At 45.9% G+C, this 26166-nt stretch overlaps 1 protein-coding gene across 1 annotated transcript in view; it reads left to right on the forward strand.

The window, feature by feature from the left end:
- GET3 (guided entry of tail-anchored proteins factor 3, ATPase) overlaps positions 1-25483 on the forward strand; it is a 48155-nt gene extending 22672 nt beyond the window's left edge. The window contains exons 3-7 of the mRNA XM_078689216.1: positions 6489-6637; positions 8213-8363; positions 9564-9671; positions 11761-11958; positions 23947-25483. Of these exons, the coding sequence (XP_078545342.1) occupies positions 6489-6637; positions 8213-8363; positions 9564-9671; positions 11761-11958; positions 23947-24078 (738 nt within the window). The 3' untranslated portion in view covers positions 24079-25483. The remainder of the gene's footprint in view (positions 1-6488; positions 6638-8212; positions 8364-9563; positions 9672-11760; positions 11959-23946) is intronic.
- The last annotated feature ends 683 nt before the right edge of the window (positions 25484-26166 follow it).

Raw genomic sequence — 26166 nt, forward strand, 5'->3', positions numbered from 1 at the left:
TTATTTTACCACTCTACGGGGAAAGGAGTGAGGGAACAGCAACCCGTGTAACACGTCTATATACAGTGCCGAAGTGAGGGGTCAGTGCTCAGGGTAGGGAACACAAAACCGGGGATCTGTGAATACCCAGGTTACGCGGTAGAAACACTCTTACGACTGACCCAGCCCTTGATTTTGTTTCGTACCTGTGTGAGCCATATACCTCCCGCAGGTGTATGGCTGGGCGACTCGTAATATCGGTGGCCTCCTGGCTTCTCCTTCTCCGCTTTCACTTCTTCACCTCTCGTCTCTTCTTCCTCTAATCCTCCCAAACTCTCCTCCGCTTTGCTTCCTCCGTTCTCCACGCTCCGCTCGACAACTCTCTCCCTCCGGGTGAACAAGCACCCTTTTGATTCGTCGTTCTCCGTATATGACGTCTCTACGTCTGGCTGTGACTCCTCCCACTCGTTGTTCCAGTTTGAGTTAAAGGGCCATTGTACTGTCTCGACTCTCTTGTTCTTCGAAGTCAATATCGACGTTCTGCTGGAAGTATAAAGAAGGAGATGAGATAGTGGACATCTGGTGAAATGAACCCTGGTCACACCCCTGAACCTGTGATGGACCCACGCCGTTACACACCTCCCCCTCAGGACACTCACGATCGGGGAGTGGGTGACGTGATAGGAAGTCTGCTCAAACATTCTCTGTGCCTTTGCGGTGATGAATAGAGGAGGAGTATGGTTGCAGGGATAGGAACCAACGTAGGACTCTAGCATTATTTGCTTTGTTGCGAGCCATCCACAGTAGTGGAGCATGATCCGTAAAAAGGTCAAATCGACGGCCCTCGAGATAGTAAGCCAATTTGTCAATAGCCCATTTTATAGCGAGGCACTCCTTCTCAATTGTTGCATATTTCAGTTCGCGTGAGAACAACTTCCTGCTAACATATAGGATTGGATGGTCGTGGCCATCGACACCTACTTGAGACAGCACAGCCCCAATGCCATAGTCCGATGCATCTGTATGTAGAGAGAAAGGGCGAGAGAAGTCGGGGGATGATAGTACAGGCGTAGATGTGATAATAGACTTCAATATTCTAAAGGCCTCAAGCATTTGTTCAGTAGGTATTACAGGCGTGGAGGATTTTCCCACGTTTCTCAGGGCATCCGTATGGTGGGCGGCCAAATCTGCAAATTGTGGAATAAACCATCGGTAATAACCAACAAGTCCTAAAAAGGACCTCATTTCCTTCCTAGTACATGGAAAACGAGTTTCAGCAATTGCACGTACTCAATCTGTGGTTCTATCAATCCGTGTCCCAATATGTAACCCAGATATTTAACTTTCTGAAAGGCGATTTTACATTTTTTTGCGTTAACAGTAAGCCCAGCCCTTCGGAGAGCCGCCAGCACTTTGCAAAGATGATAGAGATGAGTTGGCCAATCTGGACTGTATATTACAATGTCGTCCAGATAAGCGGATGTGAAATCAGACAAACCGGATAGGACTGTGTTCATTAGGCGTTGGAATGTCGCTGGTGCTCCATGCAGCCCAAAGGGAAGTACGGTAAATTCAAAATGTCCTTCATCCGTAGAAAAGGCAGTTTTTTTGGTATCTTCAGGCCTAAGGGGAACCTGCCAATACCCTTTGGTTAAGTCGAGGGTAGTTATATATTTCGAGTTTCCCAGTTTTTCAATGAGCTCTTCCACTCTAGGTATAGGATACGCATCAAAGAGTAAAATGTCATTTAGTGCTCGAAAGTCCATGCAGAAACGTCTGCTGCCGTCAGGTTTAGGTACCATGACTATTGGGCTAGACCAATCACTTTTAGAAGGTTGTATTACCCCAAGGCGGAGCATCTAGTTAATTTCAGTTTTTATAGCTGATCTCCTAGCTTCAGGTACCCGATATGGTCTAATCCTAACCTTCTTGCCTGGGGGAGTCACAATACAATGTTCCGCCAGAGACGTTCTCCCCGGAAGATTAGAAAAGACATCACCATGCTTTTCCAGCGTTTCTTTAAGTTCTTTTTGTTGTAATGCAGTTAGTTCGTCATTATGGACAAGCTGGTCACAGGTAGATGCAGTTGATCGTGTCAGATCAGTCAGATGAATTTCTGACGGAGGGGGACCCAACCATTTTTTTAAAAGATTGATATGGTAGGATTGCTGTTTGTGAGGAGAAACTTGCAATTTGTAACTAGTTCGACCTATCACCTCGATCACTTTATAGGGACCCATCCATTCCGCCTTAAATGTATGCGTGGAGGTGGGCAGGAGGACCAAGGCCCAGTCATTGATTTGGAGCTGCCTCCATTTCTGTCCACGATCATAAGCAACTTTCTGTCTATGTTGGCTAGTTTCAAGGTGAGCCAAAGCCAAATCTCTTAATTTCCCAATTCTCGATTTTAGACTGTTAGCATAGTCCAGTGTCGCAGCAGTTTCCTCGGGTGTTTCATTTACCCATGCGTCTTTAGTCATTTCTAAAAGGGAACGGGGTTGACGCCCGTACAGCAGCTCGAAGGCCGACACACCCATGCTGCTCTGTTTCTGAGCTCTTTTGGCGTATAAAGCAAGTGGTAACATCCTATCCCATTCGTCCCCACTAACTTCCATCATCTTGCGGAGGGTAGATTTTATGGTGCGGTTGTATCTCTCCACCAGACCGTCCGTCTGAGGATGGTAGACAGAGGTACAGATCTGGTGGATGTCCAACGTGCGGCATATGTCTTTCATTAGCTTGGATATGAACGGTGTACCTTGGTCCGTCAAAATCTCTTTTGGGAATCCGACTCTACTAAACAGTTCCACCATTTTGTCACCAACTTGTTTCGAATTCGCTGCAGATAAGGGAAAAGCCTCAGGGAATCTCGTGGCATAGTCGACCACGACCAAGATGTGCTGAAAGCCTTTTCGAGTTTTGAGCAATGGGCCAATAAAGTCCATGCCAACTCTTTCGAACGGCTTCCCAATAATGGGTAATGGCTGAAGCGGAACAGCCGGCGGTTTAACCATGTTCAACCTCTGGCATATTTCGCATTTACTACAGTATGTTTCAGTATCCATATATATCCCTGGCCAGAAAAAGTGTTTGAGGATATTTTGAGTTGTCTTTTCGGCTCCTGCATGGCCAGCAATCAGATGGCTATGGCCAAAAAAAAGTACCTGATCTCGGAAAGAGACGGGCACTAGGAGTTGAGGTGAATCTCCCTGTTTTCCTATTCTATAAAGCAGATCATCCTGAATTAAAAATCTGGGATAACCGTCGTACCCCTCGGGTCTCTGGTTGGCTTGTTCCCATGCATTGAAAAGGGTGGAGTCGCTAGTTTGTGCAAATCTAAAACTCCTATCGAGAACCCATGGATCAGGTGAGAGCAGAGCGGGTATCGGCTCTCCGTGTAGGCCTGTAGACCCAAAACCGCCAGACCCACGATCTGTGTGATCCAATTTATCCAGTTCACGTAATGAAGGGGAGGCTATGCGTTCACAAAGCAACTGTGCCACTCGGTCCCCTTTACGGACTAGAAAAGTCTCTGTCCCTAAATTAAAAAGGAGTATTATTACATTTCCTCTATAGTCCTCATCAATAACACCGGCTCCGATGTCTATAAAATGCTTAGCAGCTAGACCGCAGCGAGGAGCAATCCTGCCATAGCAACCGGGCGGAACCGCTATTTGAATGTCTGTTTTGATCAATGCCTTTTCCCTTGCGGGTATTTCATAATCATAAGCGCTATACAAGTCATATCCCGCTGCCTTGGAGGAACCGCGGGTGGGAGATGTTGCATTTTTTGATAATTTTGCAAAGTTTAGGGTAGCCACCTCAGGACGGACATATACCTCTCCGAGATCTGTGGCCGATCGACCGTCGGCGATTTGTATATTCGGACTAGGTTCTAAAGTTTTTTTAAACATTTGCAGGAAGCCGGGATTATCGGTCCCAATGATTAGATCTTCGGGTAACGAGGACATCACGCCTACCTTTATCCTGTGTGGAGTTCCTGATGCAGGCTCTATGGAAATGTTGGCTATAGGGTATGGTTTAATATCTCCGTGAACGCACTTAATATTACCGGAACCCCGGGGAATGTATTGTGATGAGGCCACATGTTGTGATTGTATGACCGACTGGCGACAGCTGGAGTCTAACAAGGCTTGCAGAGAGTACCCATTAACTTTCACACTTACTCGAAAAGAGCCACCCATTTCCGCTGAGTAGAGAACTGTTCTGGGAAGGTACCCGACCTCCATAGGCTCCTCATCAACTCTCTTTTTGGGACATAACCGAGCTATATGGCCCCAATGTCCGCAATCAAAACATTGTGGCCCCGACAGTCCACCGTTATCTGTCCTCCATGTACGTGGTCGTGGGGTTTCTTTTAGTCTAGAAAAATTTCTTTCAGGTCGTATAACCATTTTTTTTCTCTCTCTCAAAATCCTAATTGGGGTTTTTCGGTTGTGCTCGAGAAAACGAGGATGCCATCTCTACTGCTTGAGTGGTGGTTAGATTGTGATGTTGTCTAAGCCACTTTTGCGTGGCATATGGGAGTGCCTCGAGAAATTGCTCTAAATATATGCGGTCGAGGATTTCTTCTTTGCTGCTAGTGGAGGGTGAAAGCCATTTGTCGGCGGCCATCTTTAGTCTTACGAACAATGTTTTAGGGTTTTCTCCAATGTTGCCTCTCTCCTTGCGAAACCTTAGCCGATATGCCTCAGGATCTAGCCCCAAATGGTCTAGTATGACTCTTTTTATTTCTGCATAAGTGGTATCTCCATTAGGGTTTGCCACTTGATAAGCGGCCTGAGCTTCTCCTCCCAGTAGCGGTGCTAAGAAGATAGGCCACTTAGTTACGGGCCAGCCACAAGCTCTAGCCACCCTCTCAAAATTTAGTAAAAATGAGTCGGGATCTTCCCCGGTTCTATATTTCTGTAGAGATACGGCCGGTGCCCCATGTGACAGGGATCTTTCGGTTGCTCCTCCCCTCGCAATGGGATCAACCCAGGTTTGTTCTGGCTTTTCTTCAATCGCTTTTTTTATTATTTCTCTGTCTGCTTGGGCCGATACTAAATGTTGTTCTATGACCCATTCAAGTCTTTCCTGGCCTTTCACGAGTTGTTCAACGACTGTTTCCATCTTTTCTCCAGATATGGTCGCTATGCCCGCATTCTCCACCACTGTGACGGGCGCAGGACGAAACTGTAACACATGTGTTTTGGTTTTCGTGGGCTTTATTTTGCTATACAACAAATCAGAACTTTTCTTCTTGAAATGTACAGTCCGACGCGGTGAACGGCTTCTCTCGGCTCTTCGTGGGCAGCGCTCTGTAGATTCCGGATGACGGGTTCTCTCCGGGTTCCGTCGGGGTGTAGTCTCGTCCGATTCCGTCTTGCCGCTCGGTACAAACAGAAGGAGATAATACGGTGTAAGTTAAATGTCCTCTTTATTTTACCACTCTACGGGGAAAGGAGTGAGGGAACAGCAACCCGTGTAACACGTCTATATACAGTGCCGAAGTGAGGGGTCAGTGCTCAGGGTAGGGAACACAAAACCGGGGATCTGTGAATACCCAGGTTACGCGGTAGAAACACTCTTACGACTGACCCAGCCCTTGATTTTGTTTCGTACCTGTGTGAGCCATACACCTCCCACGGGTGTATGGCTGGGCGACTCGTAATATTGGTGGCCTCCTGGCTTCTCCTTCTCCGCTTTCACTTCTTCACCTCTCGTCTCTTCTTCCTCGAATCCTCCCAAACTCTCCTCCGCTTTGCTTCCTCCGTTCTCCACGCTCCGCTCGACAACTCTCTCCCTCCGGGTGAACAAGCACCCTTTTGATTAGTCGTTCTCCGTATATGACGTCTCTACGTCTGGCTGCGACTCCTCCCACTCGTTGTTCCAGTTTGAGTTAAAGGGCCATTGTACTGTCTCCTTCTCTTGTTCTTCAAAGTCAATATCGACGTTCTGCGGGAAGTATAAAGAAGGAGATGAGATGGTGGACATCTGGTGAAATGAACCCTGGTCACACCCCTGAACCTGTGATGGACCCACGCCGTTACAGCCCCCTAAGCATATAAAAGTGTGAGAGATTAAGCTATCGGCATTGTAAATGACAATGCCATTTAGTTATCTGTTTTCAAAACCAACACATAAATAAAGTTTGTTATTTACAATGCCAATAGCTCTAACTTTTGCAAAGACGAGACCGTTGCATTGTAAATGCTTGCTTGTGACTATCTCTGAAGCCACCATGAGCGTAAAATAAAAATAACATTATTGACTTTGCTTGAAACGACCTTTTCTTGTGCGAAGTGGTCATATATGCATATTGGTTTCCAAACCATTGTTGGCACAGTGCTCTGGGTGACAGAGCATCAACCCTTGCAGCCCCAGGAAGTGTCCATGTTGTTTTAAGAGTTGCTATGACTAATTGAGTTGCTGACAGCTAATACAGCGAGGCCACGGACATCTGCAAACTCTGACCATCATTTTCTCTCCCCATGAACACATTGCAGGAGATAGACCCCAGCCTGGGGGTGGCCGAGCTTCCGGATGAGTTCTTTGAGGAGGACAACATGCTGAGTATGGGCAAGAAGATGATGCAGGAGGCTATGAGTGCCTTCCCTGGCATTGACGAAGCAATGAGCTACGCGGAAGTCATGAGGTGTGTATGTTTTTGTAGGTTGGCAATCACTGGTGTGCCATGCCCAGGTGAGGGGCAATACAAGGAGGCGCAGATGCCAGTGTTTGTCATAAACTGAGGTATAAGCCCAGGTGCACATACCCATGCATCATTGACCTTTGTATGGCCTCAAGTGTGGAGCTAACCGGTTCAAGAGCACAAGGGGAGGAGACCACAAGCAAGCCCTCCGTGGCATCAATGATACTTTCAGAGACACTGTGGGGAGGGATTTAGGTAGTCCAGAACCTCTTTCCCCTCCTTTGATGATGGAATGAACCATAAAGTGGCCATGAAAAGTGTAGCAGACCTCTTGTTTGAGAGGGAGAACTGTAAAGGCGGCAACAGACAGAGGGAGGGGGGGTTAGAGATTCTGATGATGAAAGTGACTGCCATGCAGGAAAAACAGAAGAGATGTTACGTACAGATGCACTTTTCCTTGACTGCCTGTTGTGTATAGGGCTACACTGTTGAGTGCGGGGTTGTGAATGCCTCTGTTCGGTCGGGTAAGAGTAGTGAAGCTGTCTTCGATGTCCCACGTTGAACTTCAGGTTGTCGGCAAATGAGTGGTGCTTCTCTTTTGATTACATCTACAACAGTAAACATCAGAGTGAGTAAACAATGATTTGCCTTTCTTAATTATTATATTTTACACTGATTATGGGCTAGGGATCATGGAAATGAAGGTCAATGTATTGCGTAATAAAAAAACTAAAAGAAGATGTCTTATGAAAAACTTAGCAACTGTCAACTACAATAGCCCTAATTTGCCATTCCATGCTTCTCTTGATCCATACAAGTTTAGTAACATATGCAATATGAGCCTCGTATTTATATTTTTGTCTCCCTCGTGCAAGTTGCAATTGGTACAGTCATTACACTGATGTATTTAGTTTTGCTGGTATCAGCTATTTGCATCTAGTGTTAATGTATTTCAGTTTTGGAGTTAATATTGAGCCTTTATTCGAAAGCAGCTTGAGGGGGTCTAATGAGGTGTGTCTTTGGTCCTGATCTCTGTCAACGAATGATGTGACAAGTGTACAAACTTTTATGTGTTGTATTAAACATGTATTTGCTTGTGACTGGGGATTCATATTAAAGAGGGAGGGAAGTATAAACCGATATTTCACCAAATGCTTGAGAATATGGCGGTGTGGGATTCCTTTGTGGTTGTCGTGTCCGGGAAGGGTGTGTCCTTTGTCTTGTATTATGACATGCGCTGCCCACTGCTTGGATGCTACATCAAGGACACGACAACCACAAGGGATCTTTCTAACTCTCAGCAAAGTCGAGTGTTTAGGGAAGTCTGGGCTCATACCAGGTTATAAGGTTTCCGTGGCACACGTGGTTGTCTAAGTGGTAGTATTGTTCGGCAGCTAGCATGTGGACATGCCAACCTGAACGTGGTGGGGGTATTTGAGGATTGCATGAGTGAATGAATGTTGCCAGCATCTCGTGCAGCTGGACTCTGTGACTTCTTGCTCTTCCACTGGACGGTTGGCTGTGGCTCAGATTAGGAATCAGACTCGTTCTAACTGTACCTGGGTGTGTTTCCTGCAGGTTGGTGAAGGGAATGAACTTCTCGGTGGTGGTGTTTGACACGGCCCCCACGGGACATACTCTTCGGCTGCTGAACTTCCCCACCATCGTGGAGCGGGGGCTGGGCCGGCTCATGCAGATAAAAAACCAGATCAGCCCCTTCATATCGCAGGTATGGTGACTGTTGTCCCCGTCCAGAATGTGTGTTCACTGTCCCCGTGACATAGGCTGTGGCATGTAAATACTGCGCATGCGCCGCCTTCTGACCGGCAATAAACATTCAGAGATGTATCATGCGAGGCCCCGCTGGGAGAGGACGTGGCCCTGAATCTACTAACCCAGTGCCGGCACCAGGGGACCTCACCCACGGCCACGGCGGGAGGGGCGGCGCTGGGGAGGACTGCAGTGCCCAGCTGGGGTTTGGCCCAGCAGGGACAGCCTGGCGACGGTGCACGCTGCCAGTATGCCATTGACTGCGGCCTCGAGGGGGCCGGCGGACAGTGCTCTGGTCACTCCTAGTGACAAGTCACGCTTTGGTTTTAGAGGGAGAGGTGCAGGTCTGCCTGTGGTGGCGGTCCCAGGGAGGCAGGCAGACACCCCGCAGCCTGTCTAGGCTGAGGCTCGAGTGAAGCCCCAGGCACAATAGAGCCTTGATCGTCGATCGAAGCTGTATGCATATGTAGGAGCAGTAGCGACCCGTGGGCGGTTACGTGATAGCCTCGCCTGAGGCCCTGGAGAAGCATGTGGCCTCTGTTGAGTATGTGTAGATATGTGGTATTTGCCTAGCACAAACATAAACGCCAGGCAGTCAGTGCACTAGTGAAAGCAAATGTACAGTCAAGCGACTGGTGAGATTGCTGGGTTCAGGGAGCAGCGCAACGTGATGTCGTGTTAATTAATTACCACCATCTTTATTGTCATTTATGTTTCACAACATGCTCTTATCACCAGTGACATTTGAACAATGTTAGCCCTGCTCCCCCTCTGCAGATTATGCGGCAGATGATGGATTCTGTGGCAAATGCGGAAAATCTATAATTTTGCAAAAATCATATAATTCCAGTAGCCCTGGTCTTGAGGGACAGCCAGGCACAGTGGTGACACTAGGGCCTGGTCTCAGAATCGCAGTGACGCCCCAGTGAAACCTAGTGGCCACCAAAGCTTAAGGTGTCAATACTTTGATAAAATCTGTGTGGATTTGTATAGTGTTTGCATTTCCACTGTTTATTTCACTCTTGTTTTAGTTTAGTAAACTTTGCCCCAATTTTGACAGATTCTTCCCTATGTGCCTAACAAAGTTGTGCGTCACCAATGAAACCCAAAAATAAAAAAATTAATGTAATTCCTATTTATGGCGGTTCTGTTTCCCCAGATGTGTAACATGCTGGGTCTGGGGGATATGAATGCAGATCAGCTGGCATCCAAGCTGGAAGAGACTTTACCTGTCATCCGCTCAGTCAGTGAGCAGTTCAAAGATCCGGTAAGCATTGTCTACTAATCTTCTTGTATTGCTGAATCACTCTGCAAACATAGGACAAGTCAAACTAGCCTTGCTGGACTGGTCGCTTTTTTATTAACCAGTTTGCAGTCCATCGCCTTAACCATTCGCCCACCTCGTCCTGATCAGTTTGTTTAAATAAATGAATGGTCCACTGAGTCAACGTATAGTGTGCTACTCCAACCCGAATTACCTAGGCCGTAGGAATCCAGCATAGTTCCATGAGAGCCAAATCTAGGTCCGATTCTCATTATATCCACATAAAATAGCTTTACATACAAGGAACCTGGCTGGAAATAATATACATAATAGTCATACTGAAAAGGTGGCATGGATCCAGCCTACTCCCCCCATTGGGCATCCTTGGTTTAAGCATGCCAGGCTGGACAATGTTCATTTTATTTTGTTTGTAGGTGATTATTACTGGTCTTCGCTCACTTCTGAGAGCTCATAGTTTTTTTTAGATGTAGAAGAGAACAGAGGCCAAAGGCAATTACAAAGGATTTCGCAACTTACTCAAGCAGGGATGCCCTCATTTTAGAGTTCTGGTCTAACAGCTTCATAACAAGACTGTGTCTCCTCCTATTCAAACTTTAACACTCCCAGGTACAGCAGCCTGAAAAGCTAGTAGCACTGGAGAAGAGTCTGTCACACATTCCTGGCTGTTAGCTGACCCTACTCCCGCTCTGTTTCCGAGCCAGCTGACCCTACTCCAGCTCTGTTTCAGAGCAACCTGCTGTCGTGTGAGCAGGATGGCTTAGCAAGGTATACCTTAGACATCGAGATATACAGTGGTCTACAGATCACTAGTCTGAATCCCAGGGCGACTCAGCCTTTCATCCTTCCAATGATTGATTACCATTACATTACACAATAGAAAGGCAGCATTTCAGAAAGGCAGAAGTGAAGAATGATGATACATTTAAAAACGCAATATTATTGAAATCTTAGTGTGTCTGGTGAAGTTAATTTGTTTTACTAATACATGCAAGTGAACTCTACCTAGTCTAGATTATCACAAGAAAAATAAGGTTGTCCAGACTTTAATGGAGGACATGAAACAAAATGATGAGGGAGTTACAGAGGATACAGTGGATGATTACCAATACTTGTTGACCATCATTCAGTGCATGAACAGGCATCCTTTCTTGAGCAAAACACGCCACTTTGTTAAGTTGCTGCAACAGAATGGTGTTATTATATTTGTATAGGGTTGTAAAATCTAGAGGTCTCCAAGGATTGTGATCATATGTTACCAGGGATTCTCGTTTTATTGACCTCTGGACCTGAACAATATTTGAGCATGTCACTTGCAGGGTGCACACTGGTCTTGCAGGGGGTGTATTAAGCATTGACCCTCCCCCTTCCAAAGTGAAACTGCCAACCCATATCCATGCAGGAGCCAATTTACATACACTGATCATTTTGTTTTGGCTACCCTGCCATCCCGTACCCTCCCATCCCTAATACCACACCTGGCCCTTGGTCTGAAACACATCACCCACTGTATTACACCGAGTCATCTGATAACAACCTTGCAAGTGAAGGCGTCTGCTTTCTTCACAGTTTAGGCATTTCTATGGAATTGTTTTATTTTTATTTTGAGTTTTAGTTTTCAGTTCTCCATTGTTTGTCAGGGTTAAGTGGGCTTTGTGTTTATCTGTGAGTGAATGCTTTTGGATTTCGCACTCCACTACTTACATGGCTTGTAGGTGCTGTGAAGAACTGAGCCTTCTCAGTAGCTCTATCTGCCCCCACATGCTCTCACGTCACTTCGAGAAGATGCTTGTATCTGCTTCTACTGTCCATCCTCCCTATATTGATTGCTGACTCTGCCCTGCTTTGGAAAGCTCCACCCCCATCGGTTGACTCCCTCTTGAAGTTACTGTCCTTAAGGCTCTCCAGCTAGTAAAAACTGCCTTCATCCATGTGCTCACCCACTGTAATTAATCTGCTCCCTATCCACCCACCCCCATTAGTCATTCTTGTTTTTATTTCATCCATAAGTAGCAGATCTTCATTCTGTGCGCATTATCCTCCTACATTGATTTTGCTCCCTCTTCTCCGACAGGAGCAGACCACCTTCATTTGTGTGTGCATTGCCGAGTTCCTGTCCCTGTATGAGACGGAGCGACTAATCCAAGAGCTTGCCAAATGCAAGATAGACACACACAACATCATCGTGAACCAGCTGGTCTTCCCCGAGACAGATCGGCCGTGTCGCATGTGTGAGGCTCGGCACAAGATCCAATCCAAGTATCTGGACCAGGTGAGCATAAGCAGCAGGCTTGGGTGTTATAAGATCACAAAGAATTATCAACTAGGCATGTATACATAATATCTGGTCAGACATACAGAGGCTAAGACTAGAAGCAGAAGGGTTGTATCATGTGTGGCTATAGATACATGGGCTCTGTATACTTCTGTCCTGTAGAGCTGAGATCATATTTCTTTGAAGTGGTTTTCGAGTCACAAGATCTGTTGCGACTCCAGCTTTGGTCCACAATGTACCAGGCAAAAGACTCGTAATCAACCCATGCTCTTTGCCCCCTAACAGGTGCAATCTCCTACTGCCACCGACAGGCGATACGGACGTTCAAACACTGACTGACCACTATCTCAACACTATGACCTCTATAATTAATGAGGCTGCACCTATGCAGCTAAAAAGAGTCTCTACTAAAATCTCCAATCCATGGTACGAATGGAGACTCAATGAAGATAGACGAAACATGAGAATGGCAGAGCGTGCATGGAGATCAGCTCCCTCGGCAATGCACCTAAAAGAACTGAAGAAAAAGAGAAACGCCTACTTAAGGAAAATAAAACGCTCAAAATCAGACTTCTTCAGCCTCCAGCTCGACCAAGCAAAAAACCGCCCGAGAAAACTGTTTGAGCTAATCAGATCACAATCCAAGGATCAACCCCAACCACTCAACACTGGGCGTGAGGCACCCTCCTGTGAAGACTTCGCTGCTTTCTTTATCCAAAAAACTGACAACATAAAGAGCGATCTCCTCTTTGACGCAAGCCTCTTCTCCAAACCTCAGTGCCTAGCACTCACTGAACCAAAAAACAATGCTACATGGTCAACCTTTGGCACATACTCGGAAGAAGAAATTGGCAAACTGCTCAGCACCCTGAAACCATCCAATCACCTCACGGACCCCCTTCCTGCTACCGCAGTAAAAGACTTTACCCCTTGGCTTATCCCTCTCTGGACTAAAATTATCAACAGCTCTCTCCAACAAGGAAGCATTCCTGACTCCCTCAAAGTTGGTCAGGTCACACCTCTACTAAAGAAACCTACAGCCGAACCCGCTGATCTCAACAATTACCGTCACATTACCAATATTCCCACTCTCGCCAAACTGCTGGAAAAATGCGCACAACTACAATTGACTAAACACATTGAGCAATTTGATCTCCTCAACCCTCACCAGTCGGGCTTCCGAGCAGGACACAGTACAGAAACTGCTATGACTCACATAATTGACGACGCACTTCAAATGCTAGACCAAAATGACACCTGCCTCCTCATCCTCCTTGATCTCTCTTCAGCATTTGACACCGTTAAACATGAGAATTTACTAGAGCTACTAAACACAAGAATGGGTTTATCTGGAACTGTTCTCAAGTGGTTCACCTCCTTTCTTCACAACAGGTCACAGAAATTCAAGAGCAACAACCTGATGTCCTCGCCAATACCCGTAACGCTAGGTATGTATGTATGTATGTATGTAAATGTATTGCGACTTATATAGCGCACGTATCACCCGAAGGCATCAAGGCGCTTGCCTTGGGAACCCGTCCTGGCTTTTCCCTGTGAAATAACCTCTACTGGGTATCCCCAGTGTGAAAGCCAGGCATCCCGCAGCGGGTGGGCCACCGTAGTGGAGATTAAGCAACTATTGCCCAGAGTTGCAGCGTGGGACCCCATGATTAGAATAGGCACCGAGGTGAGAATTATCGAGTCCGTGGACATTTTGGGCTCAGGACCCTGCCGCGTCGGGAATTGAACCCTCGTCCCGGGCCAGACCTCTGCATCGGGGTCTGCCGCTCTAATCAGTGAGCCACACTCCTCCACAGGTGTCCCCCAAGGATCCTCTCTATCCCCAACTCTGTTCAACCTAGTCATGGAACCTCTCACCACCTTGCTACAAGCATCCAATGTACACTTTCACATGTACGCAGATGACACCCAACTTTATCTCAAATTACAGTCCCCCAAAGACATCTTGCTCCTGAACTCAACGATCAGATGCACCCAATCCTGGCTTGCCGATAATCATCTCAAACTCAATGCCCTGAAAACAGAGTTCCTTCTGATCTCACCTCCAGCGAAGATCTCCACCACTCAAATGTGGCTTAAAAACCTAACCGCACTCAATGTCCAACCCACCATCGTGGACTCAGCAAAATCTCTAGGCATAACACTCGACACCAATCTGAACATGCAGCAACATATCAGCAAGGCAACAAAGGGAGCGAACTTCCAGATCAACACCCTGAGGAAACTTAAACCCTTCCTCCCAGCCAAAGACTTCCAAACCGCAGTACAGGCACTAGTCCTCCCTCGAATTGAATACGGCAGCACCGCCCTCTGCGGACTCCCCCTAACTACAACTGCACCCCTAAGAGCTTCTCTAAACGCTGCAGCGAGACTCATCACTGGGTCAAAAAAGCACTCCCATATTACCCCTGACTTGAAATCCCTGAACTGGCTGCCTTTTGAAGCCAGAATACATCTGAAAATCGCCTGCATGACACACAAGGCGGTACATCTAAACTCACCCGGATACCTCGCTCAGAAACTGACAATCTCTGGAGGAGCTAGAAACACTAGAGGCACAAACAATCTTCTGTTGAAACCTCGAACATTCCGGAAGGAAAAAACTTAGAAGCGCTCCTTCTCAGGAATGGCGCCTAGGATCTGGAACTCACTCCCGCCCGAAACCAGGCTTATCTCTTCCACTACACTCTTTAAAAAGGAAGTAAAAGCTATCCTCATGGCTAAATACACCTGAACTACTATCTCGAACACTGTTAGTACTCTGCACCAATATGTGCTACATGTTGACACTTTTGATTATTTGTATTAATTGTTTTCTTACTCACGTGTTTGGCTTTTTAGCCACCTATTTGTACTGTTTGACCTATTGATTTATCTGTCTGACTATGCTTCCTCATGTACTTCTCTCTGTAAAGCGCTCTGATATCTGCAAGGATCTTGTCCGCGCTATATAAAACTTTCAAAATAAATAAATAATATTTTCTTTCGCTATCGGGGTAGGACATTCGCATGCCAGCTCCGGGACAAAGTATGTTGCAAGGGGATCTTTTCAGTCATCTGTTGGAAGTTTGACTTCAGCGACCGGAAAACTGTTGGTGACTTCTTCTGCAGCAGCTGCAAATATTTCTTTTAGGCAACTGAACGTTTTTTAATGCACCGCACCTCCGGATTTTTCGACCTACTGCAACCTGAAACCCAGAGCTGCAACCTGCATTGGTGCGACACCAAGGAACTTCAGGTCACTTTCCAGAGATTAAGTGGGGGCGGGGGTGCTGTTCAGCCCTAGGTAGGTGCAATTCTAAGTACCCCTGTTCAGAACAACACTGGTTGTGTAAACTGTGCTTGTACTGAATGGAGAAGCACTAGGGGCATCACAGGATACAGCAGCAATAGATGTCTGAAAACCAAAATTTCTTCAAGCAGGAGGACATTTTTGGCGCAGAGGGAGAACCTGGCCAATCGGGCCTACCACTTGTGCAAGCCAGGTAAAGCTTGGAGGTTTTATCCTCTAAGGCCTCAGAATCCAAGCACAAGTTAGTAGAGCGTCAAGCCACAAGGCCCTGGGGACTGAAGAACGGGAACACATCCAGGACCCCGTTTCCTCCTGAGACACAAAAGGGTTGATCCCAGCCAGTTCGACATGCCCCCCTCTCCCCACCCCCCAAGCATCTGCAAGCTGAGACAGGGAACTGTTCCTGAGGGAGAGATGGACATCGAGCCCCAAACCCATACTCAAAAGGCTCCAACCTTCTAGTCCAGCTCTTCCAGTGAAAACCGCTTGACCCATAGAGCCAACTTCGATGCTGAGCTATGCTTAAAGGCATGGAGAAATCTGCCACAACTTTAAAGAACCAGTGGGTACTCCATGGGTGGAGTGGAAAGTGTATTTTAGCCAATGATGATCCAGTACACATACAAGGCCAGATTCCTCCAAGCTCCTCATAGTTCGCACAGCAAGGATGCTCCACCTCCGCCCCAGAAGGAAAGCAAGAGGATTGACGCTGCAGGGAAGCGTGTGGCCGTTGTGAAACTACTAACTGGTGACACACCAGCTCTGTCAGCTTGCTTTCCCATATGACCTCCAACATTGGTAGAAAATGGAGTTGCTCATCCAACACCTCCCGTAGGTCCACAGGCAAAGAGGCCAGGAACTTGTAGCTGAGGGCAAGGTATCATCCAGCACAAATATAAGGTACGCATTGGATGCTGTGGATACCACCTCCCGGGAAATAAACACCAGTTTAGTCGAGCAGCAGCATGCTTGATTCAGGATTTCTGACCACTGGCCAGACGTACAATTAATGTGACCTTAGATGGGGGTATATTTTCGGCTATTAGGTCGATGAGATGGTAGAAAAGATTAGGTAGTACACAGAAACAGCATAAGCAATGGGTGCCCTTCAGATCTCTACACCCAACTCTACTTTTCATAAGCAGTAGATCAGATGGGTCTGCCACCATTATCTACCGAGATGCAGGCTACCAAAAACAGCAGTACTCCTTCCGGGACACACAGCCTTCCAAGACATTTGGCCAAGGTAGATCCAGGGGCAACTGGAGAGGTGTCTCCAATTGTGGTGCCCCTGCCTCCAAATAGTGACTTTATCCAATTCCCATGACCACACAACACCTGTCGAAGGAATGAGGGATTTCCTCTCCCAGTGGGAGGGCATTGCCTGGTGTAAATGGCTGCTGTCAGTGGTTCAACAGGGTTTCTTTTAGGGTTCCACACCACCACTGCTCCACCTCCTCAGCGGTGACCATCCCCAGCTGCTCAAGGAGAAACTGCAGGTGCTCCCAGCCATGGGTTCCGTCGAGCTGGTGCCTCCAATAAAAACATGGAGAAGGTGTAATCCTTTTACTTTTTCATTCCCAAGAAGCATAAGTCCCTACAGCCAGTATTAGACCTCAGCCTGTAAAATCAATGCATCCTGTTGGAGTCCTTCCATATTATTAACCTACAGGATGTCATCCTGCTTCTGTCGATTTGGCTTCCTATTGGTGTTCGACTTAAGACACACATCTAATTCCATAAGTCCAACCCACCACCAGTATCTGCAGTTTGTGGTAAATGGACAACACTACCAATTCAAAGATCTGCCTGTTTGAAGTTACTACATTCCCAATGGTGTTCACAAAGTCTTTGGCAGTGGTGGTAGCTCATCTGCACAAAAAACTCTGCTCACATCTTTCATTAGGTAGACAATTGGCTGACCAAGAGTGTCAGAAGTAGAGAGCTATCCATAGGAAACACTCAGTGGTATTCTTGTGCCAAATGCTAGGGTTCACCATCGATGCCCAGAAATGTTGGTTGTACGTGATTCTTATAGAAAAACAATTTCATGGAAAACAATTATTGAGAAATCATTTCACTTAAACGGTTTAATGGATATTTGCAGGATTAATGGATTTCCCATTACTTAGAAGCCAATTCATAGAATGTCTTTACTTTTTTGTATTTTACTTATTGGCTTTTGCATGCTTATTTTTTATATGTAAATACAGTGCTTGCAGATCTTACTTTCAGAATTTTTTTTTGTCTGAGGTATTTATTTCAGTTCTTTACTTTTTGTTAGATGTATATCTTTTTACATTGTCAAACAATTACTTTGGATTATTTTAATTTGCTAACACTTTACCACCTCTAAACATTGACTATTTCTAACCACCGCACAATGCCTAAAAACTATGGACCCTGGCCCCTAAATACCCCTCACCATGCCTAACAGTGGAGGCTGGTTGCGAAAGCTCACTGGCCACTCCTGGTGCCTTTTTACACTTTCACCCAGCTCCCTAAGGTTAATTACAGCAGACATAGGGAGGGTTCAAGAGAGGGAGAAAGGGAGGGAGGGGAATGTAGATAAAGTGATCAATGAGGGAGAGGAGAGACTGACCAAGAGAATGGATTGATAGAAAGAGAGGTTGTTTGAGGAGATGAAGGGTACAGGCTTGGTTTGATCTTTTTTGCAAGGGCTACTTTTGGTTCCTCAATCTATCTGGCCTTGCCTTCAACCCTGAAAGCTCTTTCAACCGCTAAACGCCACCCATCCCTGAACCCTAAAATATTCACTACTCCCTACACTCTAGCTATTTCTGAACCCTAAAAACGCCTTTCTGCGTGTAAAGCCTACCCATCCATGAATGCTTAAAACCCGTCACCACCCATCCCTGACTCTAAAATCTCCTCACCATTCCTAAGCTCGCCCACCACTGAACCCTATAAACCCTTCACCACTCCTAAACTCTACCCATTACTGACTCTAAAAAAACCCTCACTAGCCCTACACACAACCCATCCCTGAACCCTATAAGCCCCTCACTTTAACCTCTCCATATCTGTGAACCCAAAAAACTCTTTGCCGTTAAAATCCACCCATTCCTCCTGACCCCCAAAATACTCAACATCCCTAAATGCCACCCATCCCTGACCCTTAAAAACCTTCATCACTCTTAAACATCACCCATCTCTGAACCCCAAAAACCTTCACTACCCCTAAACTCCTCAAGTTCAATGTAATTTTGCACTTAAATTATCTTTAACATTTTTTCCTTTAGTTTTTGATTTATTTGGGTTTCAATTAAACTGTCTTCATCCCCAGCACATCCAACCCACCTTAGAGTCAATCCTGAACGTTGTCACAGGGAAAACATACCTCAACCCAGTGAGGGTAATGCATTCCAAAGGTTGCTGCCTGTTTTTCAGAGTAGATGTTCTCTTACTGTAAGAAAGGTAATGAGGTTATTGGAAATGACCGCTTAGTGCCACACACCAAGCATCACATCCGTCCACCACAACAATGCTTTGTGAGACCATGTTCACAAGTGGAGGTTCACTAGGAGCATCTTGTGTTGGTCATGTCCAGAACTGAGTGGAATCTTCTCTAGTGGAACAGAAAAAAACTGTTATTCGGTAGACCTTTTCACAAACCACTTCTACAGGTGACCATTACCACAGACACCTCATTCACAGGGTAGCAGGGTTACCTTAACCACATGACTACTTAGGCCTCCTGGATTCCACCACATCAGGGGTGCCATATTAAATACCTGTAGCTCTTGACCATCTGTCCAGCGCTCAGAGCTTTCTTCAAGCTTGCTTGAGGCAAAACACAACATGGTATCATCAACAACAGGAACATAACCTTACCATCCGGTTCATTTCTCTTTCAAACTGAAATGCCCCTTAAAGTAGCCAATCCACTCTATAGGTATACCCCATAAGAGAAAGGTTTAACATCCGGTTTGAACAACTCAACTTTGTCTATACAGTATTTACATCAGTAGGATGCTCATCGTCTCCACTCACTCCATTGACCGTCTCAGAAACTTGCAACAAGAAAGGTTCATTCACCACATTTACTTAATTGGGTTTTCCTTTATCCTTATTTGCACTTTTAAAGCTCGATCCACTCTTGCAAAACTTAGCATAATGCCCTAGCCCCCCCCCCCACACAAATACCACATTCACACCTGAGAGCAGGGCAATCATTGCTGTTGGCCCAATGCCCCACATTACCACTTCTAAAACACGCTCCTAACTGCCGCAAAGCAGTTATGAATTTTTAAAGATTCCACTGTGCGTTGTACACTTTTGTATCCCATCCTCGCCACCAAATTGTAGTATGGCTCCCAAAATAACACACAAACTGAGAGAGCATAAGGTCCAAAAAGAAAGATTTATTCAAGAAACAGGACTCCATTCTCCATCTAACCAACTGACAGCAGACTCTCCTCAGTCAACCACTCTCCTAGAATCTGGTAACATAGAACACCTATGACCTAGGCACAAGTAAGATGCTACAGGGACTATATCTATCTTTTCGTCTCTTCCCCCAGAAAATCACTAAATGCAAAAACTTTGCTTCCAGGTACCCACACCCCTGGTCCGTGGGCAATGTACTGAGAATGAAGTGCTTCGGGATATTTGCTTACGCTTTTCTGCTTCTCCCTCTCAGCCTCCATGTGGTGAGGAAATTGAGGCAATTTTACATGACCCTCATCCTAATGGCAACGTCTAGGACCTGGCAACACTGTACCTCCATGCTCTTTGAGATGTCCGTGAGCCCCGACAAGAAACTGCCCTTAGGCCAGACCTCTCAATCCAGAACAGGGTCACTTCGGGTATCACAGACCCAATGCAATTGATTCTAGCCATCTGGCACCTATGGACCTAGAGTTTAGTTACCTCAAACTTCCAAACTTCAAATTCTGCAAGAGACACGTAAACTCCATGCGCGGTGTTATACGGCCAAGTGGAAACAGTTTGTCCACTACTGCATTTACTAGCATAGACCCCCTTAATATGTCTGTGCATGACATTACATGCTATCTTTTATATTTGCAGAAAGCAAGATTAGCGTACACTGCGATCTGTTTACATTTAGCTTCAGTTACAGCATGCACGCAAAATGGACAGCATTCATTCCTCTTTAAAATCCCTACTGTTAAAGCCTTCATACAGGGCCTCGAGAGTCATATCTCCCAGAATGCCACAGTTTGGGACTTAAATGTGGTTCTCAAACGACTATTGGGTCCCCCTTTAACCACTAAATTACTGTGACTTAGTTCTGCGCTTTGAGGGCCATCACCTCTTTACAACAGACAGTGGGTTACAGGCATTGACCATAGAGGAATCCTTTATCCATGTTCATAAGCATAGGCTAGTCCTTAGAACTAACCCCAAATTCCTACTTAAGGCGGTCTCTACATTCATGTCATTCAAACTATTGAACTGCTCATCTTCTTCCAGACTCTGTAGCATAGAGGGCATTAGACATTAGATTGTAAGAGGCCACTTGTATGATATTGACAAAACAATGTCCATCAGCAAAAAAAAATTGTTTTGGCCATAGAAGGCCTCCCATTGGACACCCCATATCAAAAGCTTGTATTGGTAAGTGGCTTGCCAATGGTATTCACACCTGGTATGCCAAAGCCAAGGGCACACTGCCTGTGCCCACAAAAGCCCATGCCATACATAAGAAAAGCACCACTATGGCCTTTTTGGGAATCATCCCTTTAGCAGACCTCTATAAAGTTGCCACTTGGTCAGCACCAAAAACTACTGTGTGGACATTTACGTCTACAAGTAGGCCATACTACATTGAGAACGTTGTTGCAAACATCTGCATCACCTGCTCACTAGCTACTGCCTTGGGGAGAAACTTTATATTCTGCGCAGAGCATGTGTCTCAACAGCCACACTTGCTACGAATGGGAAATATTACTGTGTAAAATGTAGTGCTGTAGACTCGCAAGAGCCCACCCTCCACCTCAGAAGCCATCTAGGATCATATATGTTTCTCCTTTCAACCTCATCAGGTTCTGCAAAGCACAGTTCACACTGTCTTTGTCACTGCACTTCAATCACCCTACTCAGCTGCTGAGAGGAAAACAATGTGGAGTCTTGGTCCTGGTGCATTGTGGACCAAGGGTGGAGGCACAGCAGGGCTAGTAATGTGAAAACAACTTAGAAGAAAACAAGTTGCACATGTCCTGACACAACACTAGATGGCAGGAGTATACCTGTGTGTATATATACCTATCTATTACAACAGTTTTTCCCCCTTCAAGGAAACGATGAGCCGCACACGCAACACGGTGCTTTCAAAGCATTTATTCGAGCATTTTTGGGCGATCCTGACGCGTTTCATTCCATCTTGGAACTTCTTCTGAGCTGAGCCCTGGCAAAAAGAAACTGATTGCGAGTCCCCACATGTACAGATCTTTAACCATTCTCGGCCCTCTAGTGGGCATCAACATGATAATATTTTACAGTGCATAATGGTATGTGTGTTTTTCACAATTCAGTCCAAACATTACGAACCCTCCAGTGGGCTGCCTTTTTCAATTTTAATGTCTCGATGGAGATAGTCTCCAAGTTCGTGTTGCTCCGCACTGCAGACCCACTTTCAAGGCTGCTGCGGAACCATGCTAAATTCCAGTATCTGGCAGCGTCCGTTACCCAAGGTTCAATATTCACGAGTCACAAAGGTGGTCCAAGGCTGGGTAATGGCGGCGCACTTACTGGCGGTGCGTAGCTCTGCGGCAGGACCAAGGCGCTACACATTAAAACACTTTTTCCCCCTTCAAGGAAACGATGATCCGCACACGCAACACAGTGCTTTCAAAGCATTTATTCGAGCATTTTTGGGCGATCCTGACGCTTTTCATTCCATCTTGGAACTTCTTCTGAGCTGAGCCCTGGCAAAAAGAAACTGATTGTGAGTCCCCACATGTACAGATCTTTAACCATTCTCGGCCCTCTAGTGGGCATCAACATGATCATATTTTACAGTGCATGATGGTATGTGTGGTTTCAAACACGGTTACAGGGGACATTATTGTATAACTCTTGTAGTACTGCTCTGGGCCTTTCCCTATTGCTGAGAAGCTCACATCTGGAAAGCACAAGAAGTGTGTGTATTTACAGAGAAGGTGACTGAAACTGCTTGGCAGTTATCAGTTGGGGAGTGAGGACGCACAATCGAGTTAAAGAGCCTGGTACATTCACAGACCGGACATATCAGTGCGATAGCATACGTAGGAAGCCAATGGGGGAAGAACACAGAAAATTTACTTTTGTCAGTATTGGCTAGGCCTTCCTTCATTGATGACCCTTCTGTGCACAAACCCTTTTCCTGTACCCCGAGCACCCAGTATTGCCCCGCAAGTTGCACTAATCTCTAGGCAGGAAGTGAAAGAAGCTATTGTGAATGACCTTGCCCGTTCTTCTAAGGATGCTCAGTAGTTTTACTTGTTCTAAGGGAAAAGTGATGCTCAGATCATATTGGTGCACTGCTGAGAGGCTCAGTTTTAATGACTATGATGGCGCAGAAAGAGCCTTACTCCACCACTAAGCCTCCAAGTTGAAGGTTACAGCGCTGGGGCTACCGGGTTCCAAAGGACCACATAGGGTGATGCAGTTTTGTGCACCCAAAGCTGATGCAGTGAACGGCATAGATATCACACACTGGTAAAGTTCATTACTATCACCAAGTTGGGGCTATCTTACACTGTGTAACAGCTTCCAAAACCAGGCAGCAATGGCCCTAAACCGCAGTAACACTGGCACCTTCAACCTTGAGGAGACCCAGTCCAGCTTGACTGGGAGCTAGGTTATTGTGTGTTTTACTTCAGCTTTCTTCTTTCTGAGTTTCTGTATTTTCATAGTTTTAATGCTGTGATATTATTTTGACGTGCCAGTTTGACCATGTTGGACTGCTTATGTCAGAACTTATTCTTGACCTTAATATCAATGGAAGAACGGAGAACCCCAGCTGAATCCAATCTATTTATTTCCTCCCACTCCGTTTCGTGCCCTTTCCAAACATGCTTATTTTTACCTGCATTATACCATCACTTTGCAAACAGTGATGTTTTGGGTTACACTATTGTGCAAAATCAAGCCTTTTCTCTCTTTTGCGAACTTCTGGTACTATGTTCGGAATCCCATATCTCAAAAAGGCTGAGTCAATGGATTACTGACTGGTTTCCCAGATACCTCATTAACACCAATCAAAGCACTTTTTCACACAGCAGTTCAACTACTCACCAACCAAAGAAAGTTGGCGCTCCTCTCCTCTGCCTTGAAAGAACTGCTCCAGCTGTCTCTCCCTGCCAAAATTTTCTTAAAAATATGATTTGTGATCTCCAAGTCACTCAAGTGAACGGGGACTACCTCATCTCTAAAGTTTAAACTTAATGAATCTGGTGGTGTATGTGCTACGAAAACACCTGCCCAGACATTCTCCTAGTAGATGTGCGGGAGGGGAAAGACAAGCGAGGATTGGTGGTATGCTGGTGGCTGTCAACAGAAAAAAAGTATGACCCAAACGGCGGTTACCTTCTGGTGATGACATCTAGTTGACAAAATTGACAGATTGTTGTGGTTGGAGGGGGTGTTGGGAAGATGCTGTCTTTGCTGCCACTCACATCTTGTCCTCTCTGATTTCTCCCCCATAGATGGAGGATCTCTACGAAGACTTTCACATCGTGAAGCTGCCCCTTCTTCCCCACGAGGTTCGGGGTGCAGAAAAGGTGAACACGTTCTCCAGCCTCCTTCTGGAGCCGTACCAACCACCGTCTGGAAAATAGAGGGACCAGAAAGGGGCAGACCATCTTTCTGCAAGGGTGGGGGTGGGAGGACCTCAGTATGTACTGTCCCAATGCATGATGATCTGCCCAGGAGCAAAGGAATGTCTTCGTTTTGTGTAGACATTGGGCACATTCTTCTAGAAATGTGGGGGTGAGAGCTTCATTTTAAGATCAAGTATGTTGTGTTGGATTAAATTAAAGGGCAAGACTGTCCAGCTAAACCACCAAGGTGTTGTTGCCTCACCTATGAAGGAGCTCTGGGCAGATCATTGTCGGTTCCCAAAGTCATTTCCCCCTTATCTGACTGTGGGCTGAGACGTGTTTGGGTAATTTCTCAACAGAACTGTACCAATGAAAGGGACAATCTGGTTTGGGCAAATCCCATCACATGAGGGACAGGCAGTTATGTCCCTGTCCTACTGCCATTCGATAAACCTCCTAACCACCGTAAAAGCCTGTCCTCTCCTGCCTTCGGTCTAAAACCTTCTGTTGATTTTGTGATGATGAAGAAGGGGATGCTGTGCCTGGATTATGTTATGAAGTTAGAGTATTTATTTGGGATAGGGGCAAGGGTGTCCGAGCTGGAGTACATGTTTTTTTTTTTTTTTTTAATCGCTCCATTTTTTTCCGTGCCAGTGGAGATGGTGCTTTTTTGGTTTATTTTTTTCCCCATCAAGATCATATCTCTGGCGCTGAGGAGGAATTTTCATGTCTTGGTTAAGAGGTGCATTGTACAGTGCTGTAGATACATTCTCATACGCCCATTCCTGGAAACCTGGCCAGATACAGAAAAATCACGTTTTTTTTTGTGGCTGAGTATGATATAGATTTAAAAATAAATAACCTTGAAAACAGTATCCTGGGGTGTTGACAGGAGTTTTTCTAAAGCTCTTCGATGCCTGTGGGCCAGCGCTGATAAAGTTGCGGTGCTCCTTGCACAGTTGTTGAGGGTCTAGTTTCTATATGTTCCTTAGAAATACCTGCTCAACAAATGAGTACTTTGCAAAACTATTACCAGCGTGGAGCAAAGGTGACTGCTCATCAGTTCAAGTGTTGTTATTTGTGTTAATACTCTGCCAAAGGCTTGAATTTGTCCCTCTGATGTTGGTGCAAGGTTCTACCGCTGAACCAAGGAGAGCCATGCCGCATCTCTTTGTCCGGTCAAACTCACCCTCATAAGTCTTGAAAGCTGCTTAATATTTTACCTTCAGAACGTGGATGGCTATTCGAGAAGTGCATGGGAAGGGTCACTTAAAGCAAGGATTTGGTGAGAGCTTGGGAGGGGCCTTCAGAGAGCTGGTGGGACGGGGTTTGGTATACAGGAAGTTGTTGTTTCATACTGTAATTTGGGTCTGAAAACCTAGTTGGAAAAAAACACTTTGTAAAATTTGTCATGCTTGTAAAACTTGATCTTTGTGTGTGTCTTTCTGCTGGGGATGTGGTGGAAAGAATTGGTGGCAGGGGTTGGAAGAACAGCAATCGAAAGGGGTGTCCTGTTGAGATGGGGATTTGGCCACTTAGCGGCTGAAAGGTCTGTTATCCGTTATTGGGTGAAACACACCTTAAGCGGCCATCTTGTTCCAACCTACTAGGTTTGCGTTTACCATACATTGATCTCTGTCACCCCTGAAAAAAATGGGTGCCTGAACTGCAACCTCAGATTATCGATGTGTGGATGGATACTTCCGTGTTCCCAACATAAACAACCTGAGAGTTCGGTAAATGCTGCACTAATTGTTTTAACAAAGTTACAGCACACCGCCATAGAAGCAACAACACAGCAAACAATCTACAAAAGTAACACAATGTCACACATGATGGCGATGACATGTTGTGCGAGTAGGGGTGGCACACTAGCAGCTGATGGACAGGCTATGGTAGTGTGCTAAACATTGAGACCTGAACCAATCAGGCCGCAAGAAAAAAACAGGCTTTGCAAAGCAAGTATTGGCTTGGACAATGCTCGTTTTGCTTTGTAATGGGTATTGTAAAATTTGATTACAAAAAGTGTTACGAAAATTGTACCATGTGTGCACACCTGCTCAAGCACAGGCAGTAATCTTTGATTTTTCTTCAAGTAAAACGATC

Source organism: Lissotriton helveticus, chromosome 1_1 (genome assembly GCF_964261635.1).
Source record: "Lissotriton helveticus chromosome 1_1, aLisHel1.1, whole genome shotgun sequence".
NCBI classification, from domain to species: Eukaryota; Metazoa; Chordata; class Amphibia; order Caudata; family Salamandridae; genus Lissotriton; species Lissotriton helveticus.